General features: G+C 33.4%; 1 protein-coding gene across 7 annotated transcripts in view; it reads right to left on the bottom strand.

The window, feature by feature from the left end:
- Window positions 1-21,401, bottom strand: part of TASP1 (taspase 1) — a 219,565-nt gene that overhangs the window by 180,307 nt on the left and 17,857 nt on the right. For 6 of the 7 annotated variants that reach the window (XR_005655313.1, XR_005655314.1, XM_039874470.1 and 3 more), the window contains exons 5-6: window positions 6,442-6,562; window positions 1,883-1,967 (exon numbers count right to left, since the gene is read on the bottom strand). Coding sequence is in view for 5 of the 7 variants with exons in the window: in XM_039874470.1 (XP_039730404.1) it covers window positions 1,883-1,967; window positions 6,442-6,562 (206 nt within the window). In the remaining 2 variants the exon portion in view is untranslated. Of the gene's footprint in view, window positions 1-1,882; window positions 1,968-6,441; window positions 6,563-19,664; window positions 19,932-21,401 lie in introns of those variants that run through there. The other variant, XM_039874472.1, reaches the window with a different exon arrangement.

The raw sequence follows: 21,401 nt of genomic DNA, 5'->3' as shown, positions 1-21,401 counted from the left end.
ATAAACATAATCTCTCATATTTTTCCTGAAAATTTTATACTATGATTTTTCATTTTCATGTTTGAACTTTTTTTAATGGTGTGACACAGGAATTTAAATTAACATTTTTCCACTAGGTAGCCAATTGTTTCAACAATTTTCTTAATATACCATCCTTTTTTCCCCCATATTGCTTTGAGATGACACTGCTACTACAGACTAAATTTACTTATTTACTGAGTCTGCTTCTGGACTTCCAGTTCTGCCCTAATGATCTTTTTACATATGATAGCCAGTAAATAAGTCTAAATCTGATCTGTTTCAAAATTGTCTTGGTTATTATTGTGCCCTCATTGCTCCATATAAATTTGAGAATCAACTTGGTAACTGCCATAAAGAGTAGCGGGAATGGGACTATGATAGGTTTGTAGGCGAACTTTAGAATACTTTCCACAGGCTTTAGGCTATTTTTCTTTTCAACTAAAACAACTTGTTTCCTCCCTACCTGGGTACATGTCTTCTAAATTGATTTAGTTAGGGTTAATTATCTTTATGTGTAATAACAAATATGGGTAAAAGAAAACAGTGACATTTAAATCAATATTGAGAAAAATGTAAATCCAGAGACAATCTCTTTGTACCTATTACTCTCCTAAAAAGATGTGGATAGTAAGATTCTATAACTACTAAACAAACAGAAATTTGGATTAGTGGTCTTCATACCAGTTAAACAAAATAACATGGGTTTAATATAAATTACGAAAAGTACATATAAGAATTTTCAAATCACTTTTCCTACTTTCAGAGTTATAAGTAAACTTATTGATATCAACCAAACACATACTAGAAATTATCTCAAGAAATCAGATTTGCTTTTCCTTATCCTTGGCTTTATTGAAACAAATATTAAAAATTAATTTTTTTCAAAAATTTTTTATAATTGACACTTTCGGTACCACAATTAAACACCTGAGAAGTATATGATTAAAAGGATACCTTGAATTTAATTTAGATTTCAAAATTTTTCAAAACCATATTAATTTATTTTCTATGACTTCAAATTAATAGTCAAATAAAGTGATTCCTATAGTACTGTTGCCATAACTTTTAACACAGATCAGTAACCTTCACAGCTAGGCATGCTGAATACATACTGAGTATTAGGCAAGTACTGAGGCATACTTATTAATAATGTTAGGTATGCTAACAGGATGGTGGTTATGTTTTGCAAACAGACAAATTTACAAAACTATTTAGGAGTGAAATATGATGTCGAGGATAAGCTTTAAAATATTAGAGGAAAAAAAGACAGGTGCATGAGATAGATGAAGGGCACAAACAATTATTGGAGCTGGATGACAGGTTGATAAGGGCTCTTTACAATGTTTTCTCTACTTTGATAAATATTTGAAAAGTTCAAAGTTTTTTTAATGAAAATTGTATGTTAATGCTAGAGATAAGATGTGAGCTTACTAATCTTAGTGTCATAATGTGTTTCTCCAGAAGAGAAAAATTAAGTACTTTTATTCTAAAAACTCCTCAAGATAAAAAAATAAAAAATTAGTTTAGACTCTACAGTGTGTAAGATACTTTTAAAGTTTCATAATAAAAAGGCCCCAGTTGAGCACTTGGTAACAGCAAAAATATTCCTATAATCAATTACAAAACCAAAAATTAACTCTTTTCTGCTTTAATCCATAATATTCTATTCCATCTGGAGTTCTATCAAGTGTACAAAGTGTTCCAAGATCACAGAACAAAGTGAGTCTTCAGCTAAAGGCAAGATACTGCTGCTGGTGTGTAAGCAACACCATCAACCCTAGGTGTAAAAAAATAGCCTTCAAACACTGCATGCACCAAAGACCAGAGACCCAGGGAAAGTCGGGCAGAACAAAGTGGTTACCAAGGAGGAATTCGACCAGCAGAGAGTTTGCCCTTCTGCCCTTCACACAAGAGTCTGTTCGCAACTGAGACTGGGTTCTTGATACCTATAAAATAAAATTGGCAGAAAATGAAGTCAGAAAAATGTGTTCAAGTTTCTCACTCAGTTTTGTGGCAGTCTCAATAAAATAATTTTTAAATATCTTGGAAAACTCTTCTTTTATATAGCAGTGAAAACCCTGAATTACCATAAACAACAACAGATCAAATCAACAAATATATAAATATCTAGTAGATGCAAAAACAAATATAAAATATACATTCTCGTGTTTTGTCAAATGCTACAACAAGCAAAGGCTGAATTTGAAATAATACATATTTAAATTAGGTTCCTTTCTCAAAAGACTGCAGAATAATAGAATTAAAAAATGAACTGAAAATGTGGCCTCTACTAACATAATCATGAATTTTCTCTAAAGAATAAACATGATGACAAACAGCTTCAAATTTACCTTGGGGAAAAAATTAATGGCCAAAAATTTTAAATCTCACCAGCAAGGGAGATAAAATAAAGAAAAAGTCTTACAAACTGGGTAAGGGTAAGGAGAAGAGGCCAAGTACGTACAAGATTGTAACCTAAAATATGGTTCAGATTGTTTCCAGGAGGAAAAACAGAATGTGAAAAGTGAGAAGGGGGAGCTTATCTGGGAGGAATGATGGGACAGTAAGTATTAGTTTGAAAAATATTATCGAGATGATAATGACAATAACAAATATGACAATGATGAGGTTGACAAAAGATAGTAACTTAGTATCTAACACGCACCAGGCCCCGGGCCAACCCTTAACTGTATTAGATTGTTTAACTGATCTCTTCACTTTATCACATAAATACATCTATGAACCCCATCTGAATAATAAGGAAACATTTGCACAGAGGATTAAATTACCTGCCCAAGATCACAGCACTGAGATTTTTAGCAAAGGCAGCTAAAGCAAGAGGCTATACCCTTAACCACTAACCTAAGGAAGCCTCTCAGGACATAATTAATACCAAAAAAAAAGAAAAGAAAAGAAAAGAAAAAATCAACTGTGGTAAAAAAGAGGCTATAAAAACTCAAATTGAGGCCATCAGATTGACATAAAACAAAACTAGTTATGCATTTAGCTAAATACCAAAAACTTCTATCACAAAAAAAGTACAAAATACTAAAGAAGGAAAAGTTCAGATCTCCGTACTAGCTCTTAAAATTATTTCTATGATTCAATATCGTAAAGACGTTAACAATTGCCAAATTAAACTTATCAATTCAAATCTATAAATTCAAAACTTCAAAAGGATTTCCATGATGTATGACAAGCTCTTAAATTCATCAGGAAAACTTTTTGAAAAAAATTAAGAGGTATTCACTTTACTAAATACCATTTCTCATTAAAAGCTATTCTAATTAAAAGATTGTGGTTTGTTTACAAAACAGACAAATATATCAATCAAATAGAATTAGCTAAAGTTCAGACAGACACATGTGAATTTGGATACTTAATATATGATATAGATAGTATTTCAGATGAGTAAGACAAGGATAGACTATATGAAAGGTAGAAAGCACACAGACTGCTGGGAGTCAGACTGTTTTATAACTGTATTAGCTATCAATTTATTGCTTCTCAGCCACAAATTCACCCTTTGTTGCCTGATGTGTGAAAATGGATATGGGCCCTTTAAATGTTTCCTTTGCCAGCTGGCACTGGTAAGCTTTGTCAGTAGAGGGCACTGGAGACACAGCGCAGGAGGAAAGGGTGGCTTGCTGGCCAGGCTCCTGGAGAGCACCAGTTTTTCTCTACTATCTGACCCACATGGTAGTCTCCAGTGCTAAGTGCCTGAGGATGCAGCTTTCTCTAGCATTTGGCCACCACATGTTTTCCCCAGTTCCTGATTCAGGCCACAGCAGCATAACTGACAGCCCCAGAAAGAATAGGAGTGTGCCCAGCTCAAGTCACTGATCCCTACATCTTCTCCTCAGCCCAATAGGCACACATAGCCAAGTGCACCATGGAATTGGCTGTCTGATGAGCCAAAAGCCCAATCTTTATCCTACCCAACACAGTTTTAATCCTCATGGCTTCCCAACCTCTGTGGGCCCACCTACCAGGCTGAGCTCACCAGAACCCCACAAAATTGTTTCAGCTCTCACAGTGACTGTGGCCTGGGTATCCCCAGCAATTTCTCTGCCTGAAAGTAGAAAGCAACCATATCTTTTATAAGGTATAAACCCCCTTTCAAGTTTATCCTTTTTTGGGTATTCTCCTTCTGCCCCAGGATATACTTTGTATTCTTTCCACCTTTATTAGTTACTCTTCTATCACTGTTTATGTTAAATTTTTATATTAATTTTTTCCTGTTTAAACTGTGTGGTTTTTGCCTCCTAGTTGGACCCAGATTGCTACAGTAACCTTGAACAAATTCCTAAAACTCTCCTGTGTCTCAATGTCCTCATCTGTAAAATGGGGATAAGAGTATTGATCTCATAAGGTTATTGTGAGAAATAAATGATTTAAAATATATAAACAACTAAAGAACAATGCATAGTGTGTAACAGTCACCCAATAAATGGTAATTTTTATTGTTATTATTGTTACTCAACAAATTATGTAGGAACCATTTGTTGGTCATTTCAGAAAAAATAAACAATGCATTCAAGAGGTAAATAAAAATAAATTACACATGTATTAGAAGAAAATATAGGTGACTGTACTTATAATTATGAGAAACCATTAAAAATGCATAATACAAAAGCCATAAAAGAGAAAGTAATGTTTGACAAATAAAAAATTTTAATTCTAATATTATAAAGCACATTGTAGAATTTTAAAAGGCAAGCCACACAAGAGGTATAAATAGTTCACAGAAAAATGTTAATGGCCTTCAAACATATTAAACTTCATTAAATACCAATAAAATTTCATAATAAAAAATTAAAATTAAAACTAACTGAAATACACTTTCTTACCTATCACACAAATCAGAAAGGATATAGAATACTGGAACAAATGAATCATCAAATAGATCTAATTGATATTTATAACATGCACCCAACAACTGCAAAATACATACTCTTTTGAAGTTCACATGGAACATTTATCAGCACACTATAAGCTGGACCATAAAGTAAGTCTCAAAAAGCTTCAAGGGATTGGAATCATATAGCGTATGTTCCCTGGCCACAGTAAAATTAAACTAGAAATCAATAAAGAAAGCTAACTAAAAAGTCTATAGGCAAATAAATTTGAACACTCATATGAGAAAGACAAATTCCTTGGAAAAAATAAGAAAAAGAAAATACAGTCTTATAACTATTAAAGAAATTAAATCCCATTTTTTAAAACTTTTCACAAAAAAAAAAACCTTCACTAATAATTTAGGATAACTAATGAATTCTTCCAAAAAACTAAAAAAAAAAAAAAATGATTCTGATTGTACACAAACTTTCTCAAAGATTAGAGAAAAAAAAATCCTCAACTCATTTTATGAGGCCAGCCATTACATGATTCCAAAACCTGAAAAGAATATTATAAGAAAGGAAAATTAAAGCCAATCTATTATACAAACATAGATGTCAAAAATCTTAAACATCAGCAAATAAAATCCAGCAGAATATAAAAAAAATAAAAACTTATGACCAAGAAGACTTTATGCCAAGAAAGGAACATTCCAAAATCAATCATAAACTTCATCGTATTTAACAAAATAAAGGGGAAAAATCCGCATCTCAATAGATGCAGAAAAGCACTTAAAGATATTCGATACCCATTTATAATACGAACTATCAGCAAACTAAGAATAGAAGGGAATTTCTTCAATCTGATAAAGAGCATAGATGAAAATCTTACAGCTAGCAGCATACAGAATGGTGAAATATTTAATGCTTTCCTTCTAAGACCAGGAATAAAGCAAGGATGAACATACACTATCACAATTTATATTCAACACTGCACTAGATGTCATAGCCAGCATAATAATGCAAGAAAAAACTGAAAAATTTAAACACTGGAAAGGAAAAAGCAAAACTGCCATGATTCACATGTGATATTATTGTGAATCTATTTTTTTAGCTTTAATAGGCACTGGGAAACCAAAATATTTGTGTGACTCAACTGCAATATCCACTTTATTGAGGTGGTCTGGAACAGAACCCACAACATCGCATCTGAGGTATGCCTGTATGTCATTTGAATTTTTAACAATAAAAATATATTACTTCAAATAATTGTAAAAACCTGTATTTCAAATAATCAAAAAATTAGTAGAATATGCTATAACGTCTATTATCTTTTGAGGGGCTGGAGGACAATGATCAAACTCTAACAAAGATCTGCACATAAGCCATTTCACTGTTTTTTAAAAACTGTTCATAAGTAAGATTTCATGTTTTAAATTCAGTAAAAGAAAAAATGTTTGTTTTCAACACTATTCCGAGCAAGAATGGTGGAAAAGACTGGACTGGGTCTTTAAGCAGCATGTAATGGTAATAGTTACAGTTTTTTTAAGAAGAGAAGTAGTGTGTTATAATGTACACATACCACTCAGTGCTCCAACAGCTCCAAAATTTAAGGATTTTCCATCCATTATACTGGCATCACATTCAATTTCACCCAAGAGATTTAGATTAGACCCCATTCCTGCATTTGTAAAAGGAGAATCCTAAAAGATAAAAACAAAAATTAAAATACCATTAGTCTTTAAAAAGATTTAATGTCAATTCTTCATAAACTGTTCTATAAACTAGAAAGGGAAAGAACACTTCCCAACTAACTGTATGATACCAGTACTATTGTGATTCCAAAACAAACCAAAGACATCATGAGGAAAGAAAATTATAGACCAATATACATTATGAATATTGACACAAAAATGCTCAAGGAAATACTAGCAAACCAAATACAGCAAAACATAAAAAGATTATATACCATGAATAAGAGGGATCCCAGGAAAGTAAGTCTGGCTTAATATCTGAAACTCAGTGTAATTCACATCGTTAATAGAAGACCAAAAAAAACCATAATCATGTCAACAGACATAGAAAAAGAATTTGACAAATCCAATATCCTTTCATTCCATTCTAGCCAGAAGGCAGAATTCCAGTTGGTGGAAATTATGTGAGGCAAACGTAGGCAATGAGAAAGTGTCAGAGCCATTCAGCAAAAAGGGTTGGCTTGAGCCAAATATAGAGATTGCCCTATGCCACTCATCAAAATCTGGACTTGACTGGGAAAACAGTGAGAAGCCAGTTAAACTCTCTCTATAAGAGAAAGTAAAGATGAGCATTTGGTCAAGGAAACATAAACTGACACATTCACATATTGTATGAATAGGGGAGAAATAAATCAGAGCGATCAAACTAGATGTTGTTTTTTAGTGTAGGCTTGAAATATTAACCATCTGGCGTGGAATGATAGTAAGAATTAAAAAGATGAAGAAAGAGAGAGGAAAGAATCAGAGTTCAAATTTCAGAGACAAATAAGCTCTACAAAATTCATTCAACATAATATCCAATTAGAAATCACAAACTGAAAAAATGAAGTTATTCTGAAAACGACTCCTGCCTGATGGTTTAAATTTCACATTTTAAAAATACATAGGGAAATTGTATATAAGAAAATTAAAAGATATCTTAGAAGCAATTTTTTTCAAAAATGTTTCTCCTACTTCAAAATATATTTGTAACTTCAAAAGTATGTCTACTGAACTTCTGTTTCTATCTATGAAGTCAAAATCCTAACTAGAAAATCAGACAAAATATATGAAACAGACAGACTTCATTCAGTAGCCAGCACAGGACTCTGATCCTGAGAGACACAAATCAGGTGCCTCAACTTAATTCCTAGAGCTACTTTCCAGGCCATAGCACAGGGAAGAGGAACCCAAAAAAGAGCCAAATTTTCTCCAGAGTTAAGGAAACAAAGTTATGAGTTCAAGGAGGTCGGAAAGGCCTGAATATGCAGTATAGGGCCCAAAGAAGACAGTTACAGAGAGAGCTCCTGAGACCGATAGGGACCCTGAGTCTTTAAATAAGCATTATACTTACTTGTAAGGAAAGTATGAAGGCCAAATAAGACCCTCTGGAAAAATCTGGTAAGCTGAACAATTTCTAGAACTCACACAGAGGTGAGAATAGGCCATGTTCCCATCCGCCACAGTGACGATGTCAGGAAAATCTTAGGAGGTAGAGCCTAAAGAGTTGGGTCAAATTAGCCCTAGAAAGAAGGCTACTCTAGACCTGCACTAACAGATTTTAAAATTAGCCTCAAAAGGATCACACTGATTTAAACTAAGTGTCCCAGGACGAAGTCCTACAATATTTGAAGAAATGCTACAATATCCAACTCCAAAAATATAAGATTCACATTTAGTTTAAAATCAAAGATGACCAGACATGCAAATAAGCAGAAAAATATTGCCCATAATCAAACAAAATGATTAAACAATAAAAATTAACACAGATTTAGTTAACAATTCTAACATTAGCTAACAATGTTAAACTTGCTTTCGTAAGTATAAAAAAACATGAAGATCAGGAGGAAAGAAAAAGAAGCTATAAAAAAATAAATTGAACTTCTAGAGATGAAAAATGTTAACAATCTAAGATGAAAAACACTTTAGAACAAAAAAATAGATTTTTACATTAGGTAAAAACAAAGAAATTCTGAATGAAGTATGGACTCTAATAATAATGTCAATATAGGTTTAATAATTGTAAAAAGTGCACCATACTAACATAAGATGCTAATAATAGGGGAAATCAGGTGTTGGGTATGTGTGACTACTCTATACTATCTTCTCAATTTTTCTGTAAATCTAAAACTGTTCTAAAATAAAAAGTTTATTTAAAAAAATCAAGTCAATGCTTGGGAGAAAAATTTTACAAAACATAAAGGTAAAGGACTTGTATCTAGAATATATTTTAAAAATCCATACAATTCGGTAAGATAAACAATCCAGTTTTTAATGGGCAATTTTATGTACAGATTGCAAGTAACACACGAAAAGATGCATAACATTAGTCATTAGGGAAATGTAAATTAAAACCACAAGATACCACCACATAACCACTAAAATTGCTAAAATCATAAGTCCAACAATTTTACTCCTAAGTATTTATCAAAAAAAAAAAAGAAAGCTTGTATCAACAAAAAGACTTGTATTCAAATGTTCATATCAGCTTTAATCAGAACAGCCAAAAGTTGGAAAAAATTCAAATGCCCATTAACTGGTAAATGGATGAACAAATTGTGATATATCAATACAATGAAACACTACTTGGCAATAAGGGGAACAAATTCCTAATATACCCAACAATGTGGATCAATCTCAAAATGATTACGCTAAGTGAAAGAAGCCAGGCACAAAAGACCACATACTGTATGATTCTATTTATACCAAATTCTAGAAAAGGCCAAATTATGATAGAAAGCCGAGTGGTTGCCAGGGACCACTGAGAGGAAGAAATCAACTGCAGATAGGCACATGAGGGAATTAAGGGGGTGATGGAAATGTTATATATATTGTGATTGTATTGGTGGTTACATGATTGTATACATTTGTCAAAGCTTATCAAACTGTACACTTAAAATTGATGTTTTGTTGAATATAAAACTTCAATAAAGCTAACAAAAAAGTATACCTATCACTTGATATAAACTGATCACCCTATATATTAAATTTACTTTTATAAATAATATACATCATAAGCTTTTCAAATGCTCGTTTATTATTGATTTTCTGACCTAAATCATGTTATACAGCTAGTAATCATTATGTCCAATCAGTAACCAGCAGTCCTTTAAAAATCTGTCAGACCGCTACTCCCTTGTCATAAACCTAAAATTGTTTCCCATCACACTCAGAATAAAATCCAAAGTGCTATTTCCAAGGTTTACAAGGCCCTACATGATCTGGCCCCTCCCTCCCACTCCCAACTCATTTCCTCCACTTTCCCTGTCCTTTACTATGCACCAGCTACACTGACTTCTTTGTAATTAATTCCCTGAACACACCAAGAACACGCCCACCTCAGGACCTTTACTTTTGTTTGATCACTCCTTTGAAATGCTGAGTTTGGTGATTCTAGTAGGAGAGTCAATAAATACAGACTGTGTTTTGTATATAGAAACACACATGTACATGTATATATAAATAGCTGCTGTCTCATGTGGATAAGTATTACAAAGAAGAATGAAATGGGATAAGAAGGGACAATGGGGTACTTTTCCCTATAACCAAAAACTCCCTTCCCGGACATCTCCCTATAGCTTTCTCCCCCATTTCACTGATGTCTCTGCTTTAATGACATCTTTTCAAAGGTTTCTCCCTTTAGCATTTCCCCAACCATATTGTTTTCTCTTACTGTTTTATTCTTTTTATGGCACTTTTTACCGTGTGACATTGTGTATAATTTTGTCTAATTCTCCCCCAAAAATGTAAACTCTACAAGTTTAGGTACTTGGCACATAGTAGATACCCAATAAATATTTGCGCAATGAATGGCAGTTAATTACAAATAGATATAACTAGAATAATTGATCATTGTGAACAAGAATCCCTTAAGGAAACTGATACTGATTATAGATTCTTGCAGGTTACTCTTATAAGAAATGCCAGGGAAAATGTAGTAGAGTGTTAATAATCCAATCTTTTTCACAATTAAAACAAGAGAAATGAAATAAATTCAAGCAATAGTATTTTCAGTTTCTAAAAGATGAAATTTTAAAGGCAAAATGTTTTTTAAACTTATTCATACCTCTCAGTAAACAAAGCTTTTAAAAAAATAAAATCACTTTGACTGCTTAACCCAACAAAGAGAGGGCAGGAAGGCCAAGAGGGAAACAACCCCAACATGACACAGAAACCTTTTCCTATTAATGAAATTTGGAAACACCAAGCCGAGGCAAAGATCTTCAAAGCATTACTCCTTCACTATAAACCACAACCTGTATTACCCATTTAATGTCTTTTGCTGAAAGTATAAAATAAAATAAGAACTGTTTGCAAGGCTATGGGGTACAATGTACCTCTGGGGCTGGGGTACAGATCTATTATAAGACCTCTATTAACAGCTCTTACAGATGCAAACAATTTAGTTTTCAAATGTACAAAAACGAGACTGGCACATAAAATCATTTTTATGTAAAATGATTTATATTCGTCCAATTTCCAATCTTCCTTTAAGGAGAAGTTAGACATACACAGGAAATTACTAATATGTTAGTATTCATATTGTTATTTAAGTGCAAATTCAACAAACATGTCATTAGATGAATGAAATATAAAACTTTGTGATAATAGTTTCTTATTCAAAATTAAGTAAGCTAAAACATCAAAATGAAATTACTGCCTTCATTAAGAAGCGGGTAGCTTTATTAATGTAAAGCTTACATTTCTTTATTAATGTAAAGAAAAAATCAAACAACTTTTGAAACAAATTATTTCAAATATTTAAATATTTAAAATAGAGAATAAAAACATGATATATACTCCATTCTTGTTAGTCTTTTTCAAACTAACGCTGGTAAAATTTATGCAATATACCTATCTTATCTGATACTATCCTTGAAACTACAGATTATTTGGTATTTCATTATCAATTCTCATTATTTACAGAATGAATGAAGACCAATGAAAATGCATTACCAAAAAAATCATTTAGGGATTTTGTTGTTTAGTAGCAAACTAAGCTCAAATTTTCAAGAACTGGACTGTTGAAAGATATCCAATTTAGATTCCTCTGTGGTGTTATAGGTTAAGATTCATTAATTCAAAATATTTATTGGATGCCTATGTGCCAGGCAAGTCTTTTCTGTAAAGAGCCAGTTATATTATACAGTTCAGGCTTTGCAGGCCACACAGAAAATTCTACAGCTACTCAGTTCTACCTTTCTAGTGTGAAAGCAGCCAGAGAAAATACACAAATGAATGATCATGGCTATGTTCCAGTAAAACTTCATTTATAAACACTGAAATCTGAGTTTCATATAATTTTCTGGTGGCATGAAATGTTATTCTTCTTTTGACTTTTTCAACTATTTAAAAAAGCAAAAACCATTCTTAGTTTGCAGCCCATTCAAAAACAAATGGCAGTCCAGATTTGGCTTTTAAACCATAGTTTATTAATCGACCTAAACTACGGGGATAGAGCAGTAAAAAAAAACAAACAAACAAATAGAAAATAACCTTGCCCACATGGAGTCTCAATTCTAGCTAAGGGAGACAAACAATAAGAAATTAAATAAATCCGATGGTATATTAAGATAGCAGTAAATGTGCTGGAGAAAAATGAAACAGTACAGGAAACAGGAACAAGTATTGGACATGGTCAAAGGGCCTTAAGAGGGATAACAAGAAGATCACAGGGGAAGTTATACTTTATTTTTCCTTTTAAGTGTTTATTTTGACATAATTTCAGAAATACAGAGAAATACAAGAGTAATATGGTATCCAGAATGTATGAAGAACTCCTACAACTTTCATTATCAAAAAAAACCAATTAAAAAAAAAATGGATGAAAGGCTTGAATAGACTTTAATAGACATTTCTCTGAAAAAGGTATACAAGTGGTCAACAAAGACATGAAGAGATGTTCAACATCATTAGAATGAAAATCTCAACCACGATGAGATATTATTCACACTTATGAGGATGGCTATAATCACAAAAACAAAAAATAACAAGTGCTGACAAGAATATGGAGAAATTGTACCCCCTGTAAACTGCGAAAACATAAAATGTTTCAGCTGCTGTGAAACGTTTCGTTGTTTCACAAAAAGTTAAATGCAGAATAATTATATGACCCAGCAATTTATACTCAAATACTTGAACAGGAATGTTCATAGCAACACTATTCTCAATAGCAAAAAAAGTGAAAACAACTCAAATGTCCATCAATGGATGAAAGGATAAACAAATGTGGTTCATACGTGAATAATGTTGAATAATATTTTACAAAAAGGAATAAGTACTGATCCACGTACAATGTGAATGAACCTTGAAAACATCATGCTAACCGAAAGAGGCCCGACACAAAAGGGCACATTTGTATGATTTCATTTACATGAATTCTCCAGGTAAATTCATAGAAATAAAGCAGATTGGTGATCGCCAGGGTCGCAGGAGAGAATGGAGAGCGACTGCTTAATGGGTATGAGTTCCCTTTGGAGAGATAAAAATGTTTAGGACCAAGACAGAAGTGGTGGTAGCAAAGCATTGTTTAAATACCACTGAACTATTTACTTTGAAATGATTAATTTTGTGTTCTATGAATTTCACCCCAATTAATAAATTAAAAAAAGGCAGACACAAACAATTACATGCCACATGACTCCATTTCAAAGAGGCTTTACTCTAGAGTGACTGGAAGGAGGGATGAGGGATCTTCTAGCGCAGAGGTCCCCAATCTTTTTGACACAAGGGACGGGTGCTCCTATGAGGACTTAATGCCTGATGATCTGAGGTGGAGCTGAGATGATTACGCTAAGGTTGGGGAGCAGCTGCAAACACAGATGGTTTGCTTTGCTCACCTCCTGCTGTGTGGCCCAGTTTCTAACGGGCCAGGGACCGGTACCAGTCCACAACCTGGGGATTGGAGATCCCTGTTCTAGAGGGCTACAAATGTTCTGTTACCTGAACTGGATGCTGGTTGCATACAGATATGTTCACTCTGAAAAATTCAAAAAGCTGTCCCTTTACCAAAAAACAATAAACGTAAATACTTTTCTATATGTATACTACACTTAAAAAGTTTTGACTCTATAATGTAAAATTTTGAAAATAAAAGATTAACTGCAAATTTCTTTTTAAAACTGTTACCACAGTAGGGTAAAAGATCCAAGGGATCTCTCTCCATATTATTTCTTACAATTGCATGTGAATCTACAATTATATAAAAAGTTTTTTTAAAATATTAGAAATAAAACTTTCTAGATTCCCGTTTCCAAAAATTATGAGTTAGAGCATGTGAGGGGAAGATAGGGAATCTTCATTTTTTTTTTAAACAAGCTACTGCAAGTGATTCTGATCCAGCTGGATGATATAGCTTACCTTGAGAAACTCCAACCTAAATAAACTCCATAAGCTGTTTAACTTTACTTTGTCCACAAACCCTATTCTTGAGGAGTCTTGTAAAGGCATTTATCAGCAACAGCACAGAGGTGGAGAGTAAGAAAGCACAAATAAGCCGTGAAAGGGTACAAATGTTAACCACTCTCATAAGCCAGGATTCAACTGCTATTGGAGAAAAATTGGATGAATTAGAAAAACATTAATAAAATGTGAGAGAATCAGTGGTCAAAGGACATACAAAGTTTCCAGGTAATCATCAAAGATGCAGCCACAAATATTACACGCAAATCAACGACTTTTTCTTAGTTATGTTTTCCATTAAGAAGTAGTGGAATCAAGATAAATGATTTTAGAAGCTAAACATATTTTAGGAGATTAGCGAGACAATGTTTGGAAATCGGTACAATATGGTCATCTCTGGTACATTAACCACCACAAACACTGCAAATAATATTCTACTTCTGGTACTACAAGTAAATAAAAGAACAATTTGGTTTAGTCTTAGTTGACTAAGACTGCATTAGCTCCAGGTAAAACTCTTTGGAGCGATATTCTTTGGTTCTGGTTCAAATTGCTTCAATGGGAAGTTTTCTGAAAAGCCTTTGGTTTGATTTGAAGTGCATTTTTATGATAATTAGTTAATACTTAAGTCCAATTCCAATTTTAAAAAATTAAATCAAACCCATTCCAGTTTTACTCTTACTTTTGGTAGAAATCCCTGTTGCCATAATTTGCAACCTTTAGAGCATTAAGGACAAGTAAACTGTCAATTCATTTTCTCAGCCCTTCCAACAAGACAAAAGTGGCATCTCTGCCCAAGCCTTATTTTCAGCTGTGCCTTGAACTGAAATATAGTCTTAGTTACATAGCCTCTTATACTTAAAGGAGCAGCTATCATTCAGCCCTGGCAGACTGCTGCCCTAAAAGAACATACGCTCCAAGTGGCCAGATCTCATTTTTTCTTCCAAAGAAGTTAGAAATTCAGATTTTTATAAGTCTCTCTATTTTTAAATATTGGCAACAATTCCAATTTTTAAGAATTTGTCTATGGGCCATTCAACACACATCTGTGAACTGTCTCTTCTGCAACCTCTGGCCTACATCACTTTGTAAGGGTTAATAAGGTCTCAGACTTCTCCAGATGCAAAATCTAAGCTTTGGCATGCCTTCGGTTTTCCACACAATACAGATTTCATTTGTGGTAAATGTCAGTCCTAACAACAAATCATGATTTTATTCTCATGCTTAGCTGAATATTTAAAATATTGAATATTCTTACCTTTTGCTACTTAAAGAAAAAACATGATGATAAATATAGAAGCCATTTAACTTGTGCTACAATCTAACTACCATGTGTCAATACACCTTTACTAAGAGCCAGGCTGGTGATCAGAAATGCTATATATCTTCTGATTAGGACAATTAGAATTTATAATACTTTTTTGCTTCTTCAAAATAAGTCAGAAGAGCTTTTTACCCAGAATAAACAAGAAGAATGATGAAATATCATGATATTTTCTCAAGAAATATCTTGATCACCATTAGTATAGAAAACTTCACCTACAACTTTATGCAATGGTGAATTGCCAAAATCAAGATGTGAAGAGAAAAGGTGGTATTCTCTTCGCAGCTAGTAGTTTGGAGTAAAATAAAATAAAATATATAAAAAATAAATTAAAAACGCCCCACATACAAAACTTACAGTTAGATGAGAGAGGGAATATAAATGCTCAAGTAACATGAAAAAAATGGCAAAGAGATAATCAGGTAAAATAATTAAAGGATAATGAGAATCTATATAAATTAGATACCAGAATCCAAATAGTTTTTACAAACGTTGGCTCTTATGTTCTCAATGTGAACTTTAGTAATTTCAAGATCAAGGCAATAGGCACATGAAATTAAACAAGTATTAAATTTTGAAGAAATTATGGCATTCAGATGGACAATATTTACAGGAAGAAAAACTTTGGGGTACGCAAAGAAACAGTAACAAGGTAACCAACTCAGAAATCCACTCAAGTACCCCGCCTATGAACATCACAATGAGCTTATCCAGGCCTTGCCCTTCCATCTTCCCCGACCCCTAACTTGCCCATTAGTCATTTCTCTGCACTTCTCATGATACAGGAGATAGGCTTATAGGGTTTAAATTTACCAATCATACTGCCTTTTGTACGGTTCTGAAAAAATCCTCAATAAAAAGAAAGTAAAACTGCTGTAAAAATTTTTTATCCCTTAGTAAATTTTATTTGACTATGTTAACCTCGTTCTCATGACTAATTGGAGAATATGAACAAAAATAGAGATCTGCAACATGAACATCACAATTCCTCCTAATGTTTGACAATGTTGACTTAAAAAGCAGAATTTTCACAACTGGAGCTAACCGGAAGTCATGGTATCTATTGTCATGGGACTACAGAAAACAATGTCAGAAAGAAGCTAGACAGATCATCCAATTTTAATATCCCGTTTATAAGCAGTTGTTAACTACACCTTACAAGATCTCCAGGGAAAGTTCTATCATGCGATATGAGCATGTCATATCCAAAAATACAAGAAACGTGCAGCTCCCACAGAGCAGAGAGTGATTTATCATTATAAACATTCTTAGTTAATGCTGTATTCAGAAACCAGTAGACATCTGCAAATTCATTTTCAAGTAACTTAAAAACCAGAAAACTTTTTCTTCCACGTATCGAAAACAAAAGGTATATGAGATTATTTCTGTAGTGATGCTGCCTATTCTTAGTCATTCTCTACAACATGGTCATGAAAGAATATCTGCACCCAAATACTAACCAATTATAAACAAGACATGCTTTACTGAAATACATATTATTGTTTATGTGTTTTTAGCCAATTAATATTAATAAAGAATGAAAAGTTAAAGAATTAATGAACTTTAACCAATAAGTTTCAGCAGAATTTGCTGGAAAACATTTTTATTAGGCCCACATGAAGTATCTTTCATTCATTAATACAGAACCGCAGGGCATACTTAGACATCAGAGGCTCAATTATCTAAAAAGAGTTCTAGGGAAGCAAAAAACTTTCCATTTTCATTCTGTAACTGCTTCTTAATGATAGAAAGTATTCTTTCTTTTTTGGCATTCTCTCTTTTCTCTCTACCTCAGGACATATTTACAGATGCACTGGCTGCTTTACAGACATGCTAAAAGTTCTTGCTGTGGTTGATCAAAGTTGGAATGCCTGAGGAAATTACTCAACTTAGACAGTCCAGAATTACATCTAGCCAAATCGTTACAGTGCTCTACTTTAAACATGTGTTAAAGTAATAGTTTAGCTATCCTGGAAGTAAGTTGAGAGAACATTTGTTTGCATCACACTTTGTGAACACTTGAGTCAAATACAGTATACTGAATACCTAGTTTTAGTATCTGTGACAGTTTATTTTTTAACTGTTCAATTACACAAAAGAAAACATACTTTATGTTTAAAAAAAAACCTCACACACAACAGCGTATGTATTAGGAACTAAGACTTTTTATGATCTTCTTGAAGCATCCAAACTCTTCTGGAAATGTCAGAATAAATGCAACAAATGTTGATATTTGTTCCTTAGAGAATTTGTTGATCTGATATATAATAATCTGTCAAAAAATGGAACCATATTTTTCTCAAATTTATTATTTAAAACACTTTACTAAAAAAACCCTGCACATCTGTCCTGAACTCCTTTCTGTTATTAATCTGACTAATTTGCAAATAAACATATAATTAAGCAGAAAAATGACATCACAGCAGTTTATTTTCATGGTTTTTTTTTTAATTGAAAGCCACGGAATTGCAGTACAAAGAGTTACTTGTCAAATATAACACAAATCTCTAAAATAAAATATTGGCTTCAACAGACCTGCACATCTGAAACAGTTTTAAATTTTATTTTAGTTGGATTCTTTACCATGTCCGAGAAAAGGTTAGCACACACAGTACCTGAAATTGTCCTTTCCACATGAGCTACAATAGAAAAGACAAATGTAGCTGTTTCTCTAGCAAAGCCATGTTTGGCACCAATTTATACTTCCCTTCAACCTTAATAATTATATCTTTTAACCATGTTGACAATAATATGAAAATATCACTCAAAAAAAAAAAAAAAATACTAACCGACCAGGGAATTATAATAACTAAAACCATTCTTCTATCACATGTGAGGTGAGGACATGGTTAAAATTGGATGGGGAGAGGTATTACTAACTTATAAGTAGTAACTTCTATGTTTTTTTTATTATTATTAAAAAGACTTCCAACCCACTAGAAAATGTTAACATCTGCACATACTCCAAAAGAGGAAAACATAAGTTCTTCACTCTGGATATTCTGAGAAGCCTAGTAGGTGTGATAGTGTTGACACCCTATATTACAGTATAGGCATGTCATGAATTGTCAGTAAACGGGTATAACCATGCAGGAGGCTGGACCCTGAGTGAAACTGCCTGCCAGTGAAAACTCCTTGGCAGTGGGAATGGCCAAAGAACTTTTGTCAACTGGGATGCCTAGGATTCAATTTTAAGTTGTTTGCTCTGCTATAGTGAGATGCAATCCTTCGTTAGTCTAACACTTAGGTAAAGCCTGCTACCCACATAAAAATATGATAGAGAGTGAATGAAAAAAATTAAGCCCTGTTTTGTTCTGCTTTGGAGCAGGATTTAGGACATGATCTTGATGGGAGTCCTAAAAATTATGTAACTTAAGTTTCTTCCTCACTCCTTTCTCGATTCTGAATAGAGGTCTGGGTTTGAGAGATGGGCAAAAACTTAAAAATCAAAAAGAGTCTTTCAGATTGACCTTCATGGTATCAGTCTATAATTTTGCTGAACACAGAAAACTCTTCTTAGCCTAGTTCCTCCATTACCAAAAGCAAAAAAAAAAAAAAATCAAAAAACAGTAGATATTAGATTATAAAATTGATGCCCCCATGATATAGATCCAAACACATACACACACACACACGATTCAATAGTCACACTATAAATCTAAGAGCCAATGAATCTATTATCTTTATTAATATAGGACAAGAAGACATTTTACACTCAATTCAAAATTACACTCAATCTAGATTGCTTCCACATAGCTAAAACACAGAATTAACACCAACTCCACCACACTACCAAATGTAGCTTAAGTCGACTAAAACTGAATTCCAAAATGTAATATCTTCTCAGAGAATAACAACTTCCAGAGCAAAATAAGGGCTCATATACAAAGCTATGTGCTCTTCAGGAACTGCTAAGTCTGATCTTAGACCAAATCTTCTAACAGATTCAGCCAAGATGAATACATCTGATAAGGTCCACACAGCTCAATAAATGGCTAGAAAAGAGTGAAAATTTTTTCATGTTCCCATCAGTACAAGGTAAAACATAACATGCTCTATATTTAAGTGTTTCGACTTATTCAAAAACTAGCACACAGTTTTGATGCAGTGTAAAATTAATCTAGAATGTAATAATTCAGTTTTAGCCTAAAAAAACTGAGAGGAAAAAAATCACTGCTTTTTCACTAAGGAAGTACTGAGGGCATGTTTAATTTCTAGAGTCTCAGAAAAAGAACAGATGTACCTAATGTGTAAACACAATCAGTAAGTTACAAGTTGCCCCTTAGTACTAAAGGCAAGCATCAGCATCAGTACTCAAAAAAGTGTTTTAAAAAGAATGTAACTTACTTTTACTGTCCCAGGCTAACTGGGCTCTGTCTGGTGCTTCTTTGTCTGCACATGGCCACCCACAGCCTGTCTTCTAATTAAATCAATGCTCTAGCAGCAGAACAAGCAAACAAGTTGCCTCCCGTCTGCGTACAGCTCTTCAGGACACATTTCCCTTGGTCAGAAGGTGGAAATTCTTGGGAGAGGTGATTTTCTCTGCCTCTTCACAAGAAGAACATGGATACTTGGCTGGATGCAACTCCATGAAGTGTAACTGTGTGTGTACACCTCAAAAAATAAAACAAACAAAAAAAAAAATGCAGAGAAACATAAAGACTCTATAAACAGCTAGAATACACAGAAATACTGAAGCACCACTGGAAACACTGCTAAACAGACAGGCAAAATAGGGGCATTGACTAAAATAATGATACAAGTTGAAAAAAAAAGTAAAAAGAGTATCTAAAGTCACATCTCAAACTTCATGCAATGAAAATATTTGAAGTACTGCAAAAGAAAAAAGGTAAAATGCCTTGCTTCACATATATAAAAACAAGACCTCCCCCCTCAGTATAGAGAATAAAAGATATTATCAATGGTAAAAAAAAAAAATGAGACTTTCAAAGGTAGTAGATCTAAAATTAGACTCATCAGTCACATTATGGTTAATGGGCACTTGTGTATATGTGAGCTAAATGCATCAAGCTGTCTTTCCAATGTGTTCTGCCTTATGGGGAAGGGTTAGGGGAGGAAACAAAGAACCACTGAAAGTTCAACCAGCTACCCTCTACTTAAAAAAAAAAAACAATATGCAGGTGAATGGAGATGATTATTTAAGTCATTTCTTAACCTCCCAAATAAAGAGAAATGGCTGTAAAACAGATGTCCCTACTTTTTTGCAATAAAAACCAAACAATTAAGTGGAGTACAGAGCAGAGTGTGGTTAAGCATCTACTCACAAAGTAGCCCCACAAACGAACTTGCTATAGGTTAGCTAAGAGAAAGAGGTTTATTATCAGTCCTTCTCAACATTCTCTTCCAACCTAGATATGCCCATATGCCAGCAGCGAGCCACATCATCTCCATGACCACTAAGCATTTTAAGGACTAGCAGGCCTTAGGAGTTCTCTCCCTGCTAAGGCACACAAACAATTTCAGCCAAAAGTATATAGCCAAGCGAAGAGTTGTGGCTTAATCGTTTAGCTGCACAGAGGCCTGGGCTGTGGTCCACCAACACCTGACTACTCAAAAGTGATAACAGTCTGGAGATTCCTGCTTTATAGAAATGCATACAGAGTTGGCTCTGGTATAAGAGGACGCAGAGATACAGATAAATGTGTAATAATATTACATGTAATAATATAAATATAAAATAATGCAAATACCTACTTTTTTTTTCTATCATACCCCAAACTATTATCCATCTGGATAAGAAGTTACTTCTTAAAGGAGTTTCCTAGAGTTTATAAGCAACCATTATATTGGATTACACAGAGATCCAAAGACCGTTTTTAGCAGACAGATATAAAAACGTGCCCAATAGAATCTGCTTTTTAAATGCTAAAGTATCTGGACAATAAACTAGTTTCAACCTTGAATTACCATCTCCCTGACCAGAGGGAGCCTTAAAGGATAAATCCAAGTCAACAAAAGAACAGCAGGATCCACTCAGAATAACAAAATATTAGTTCAACAAAACATTCTTAACAAAGGAGACTGTGCAATTTGCCTTTCACTATATGAAATGTAAAAGCTATA

Source organism: Pteropus medius, unplaced genomic scaffold (assembly GCF_902729225.1).
Source record: "Pteropus medius unplaced genomic scaffold, Ma_sr-lr_union100, whole genome shotgun sequence".
NCBI classification, from domain to species: domain Eukaryota; kingdom Metazoa; phylum Chordata; class Mammalia; order Chiroptera; family Pteropodidae; genus Pteropus; species Pteropus medius.
The sequence above is the reverse complement of the archived record's forward strand: the minus strand, read 5'-3'. Positions and strand labels throughout refer to the sequence as shown.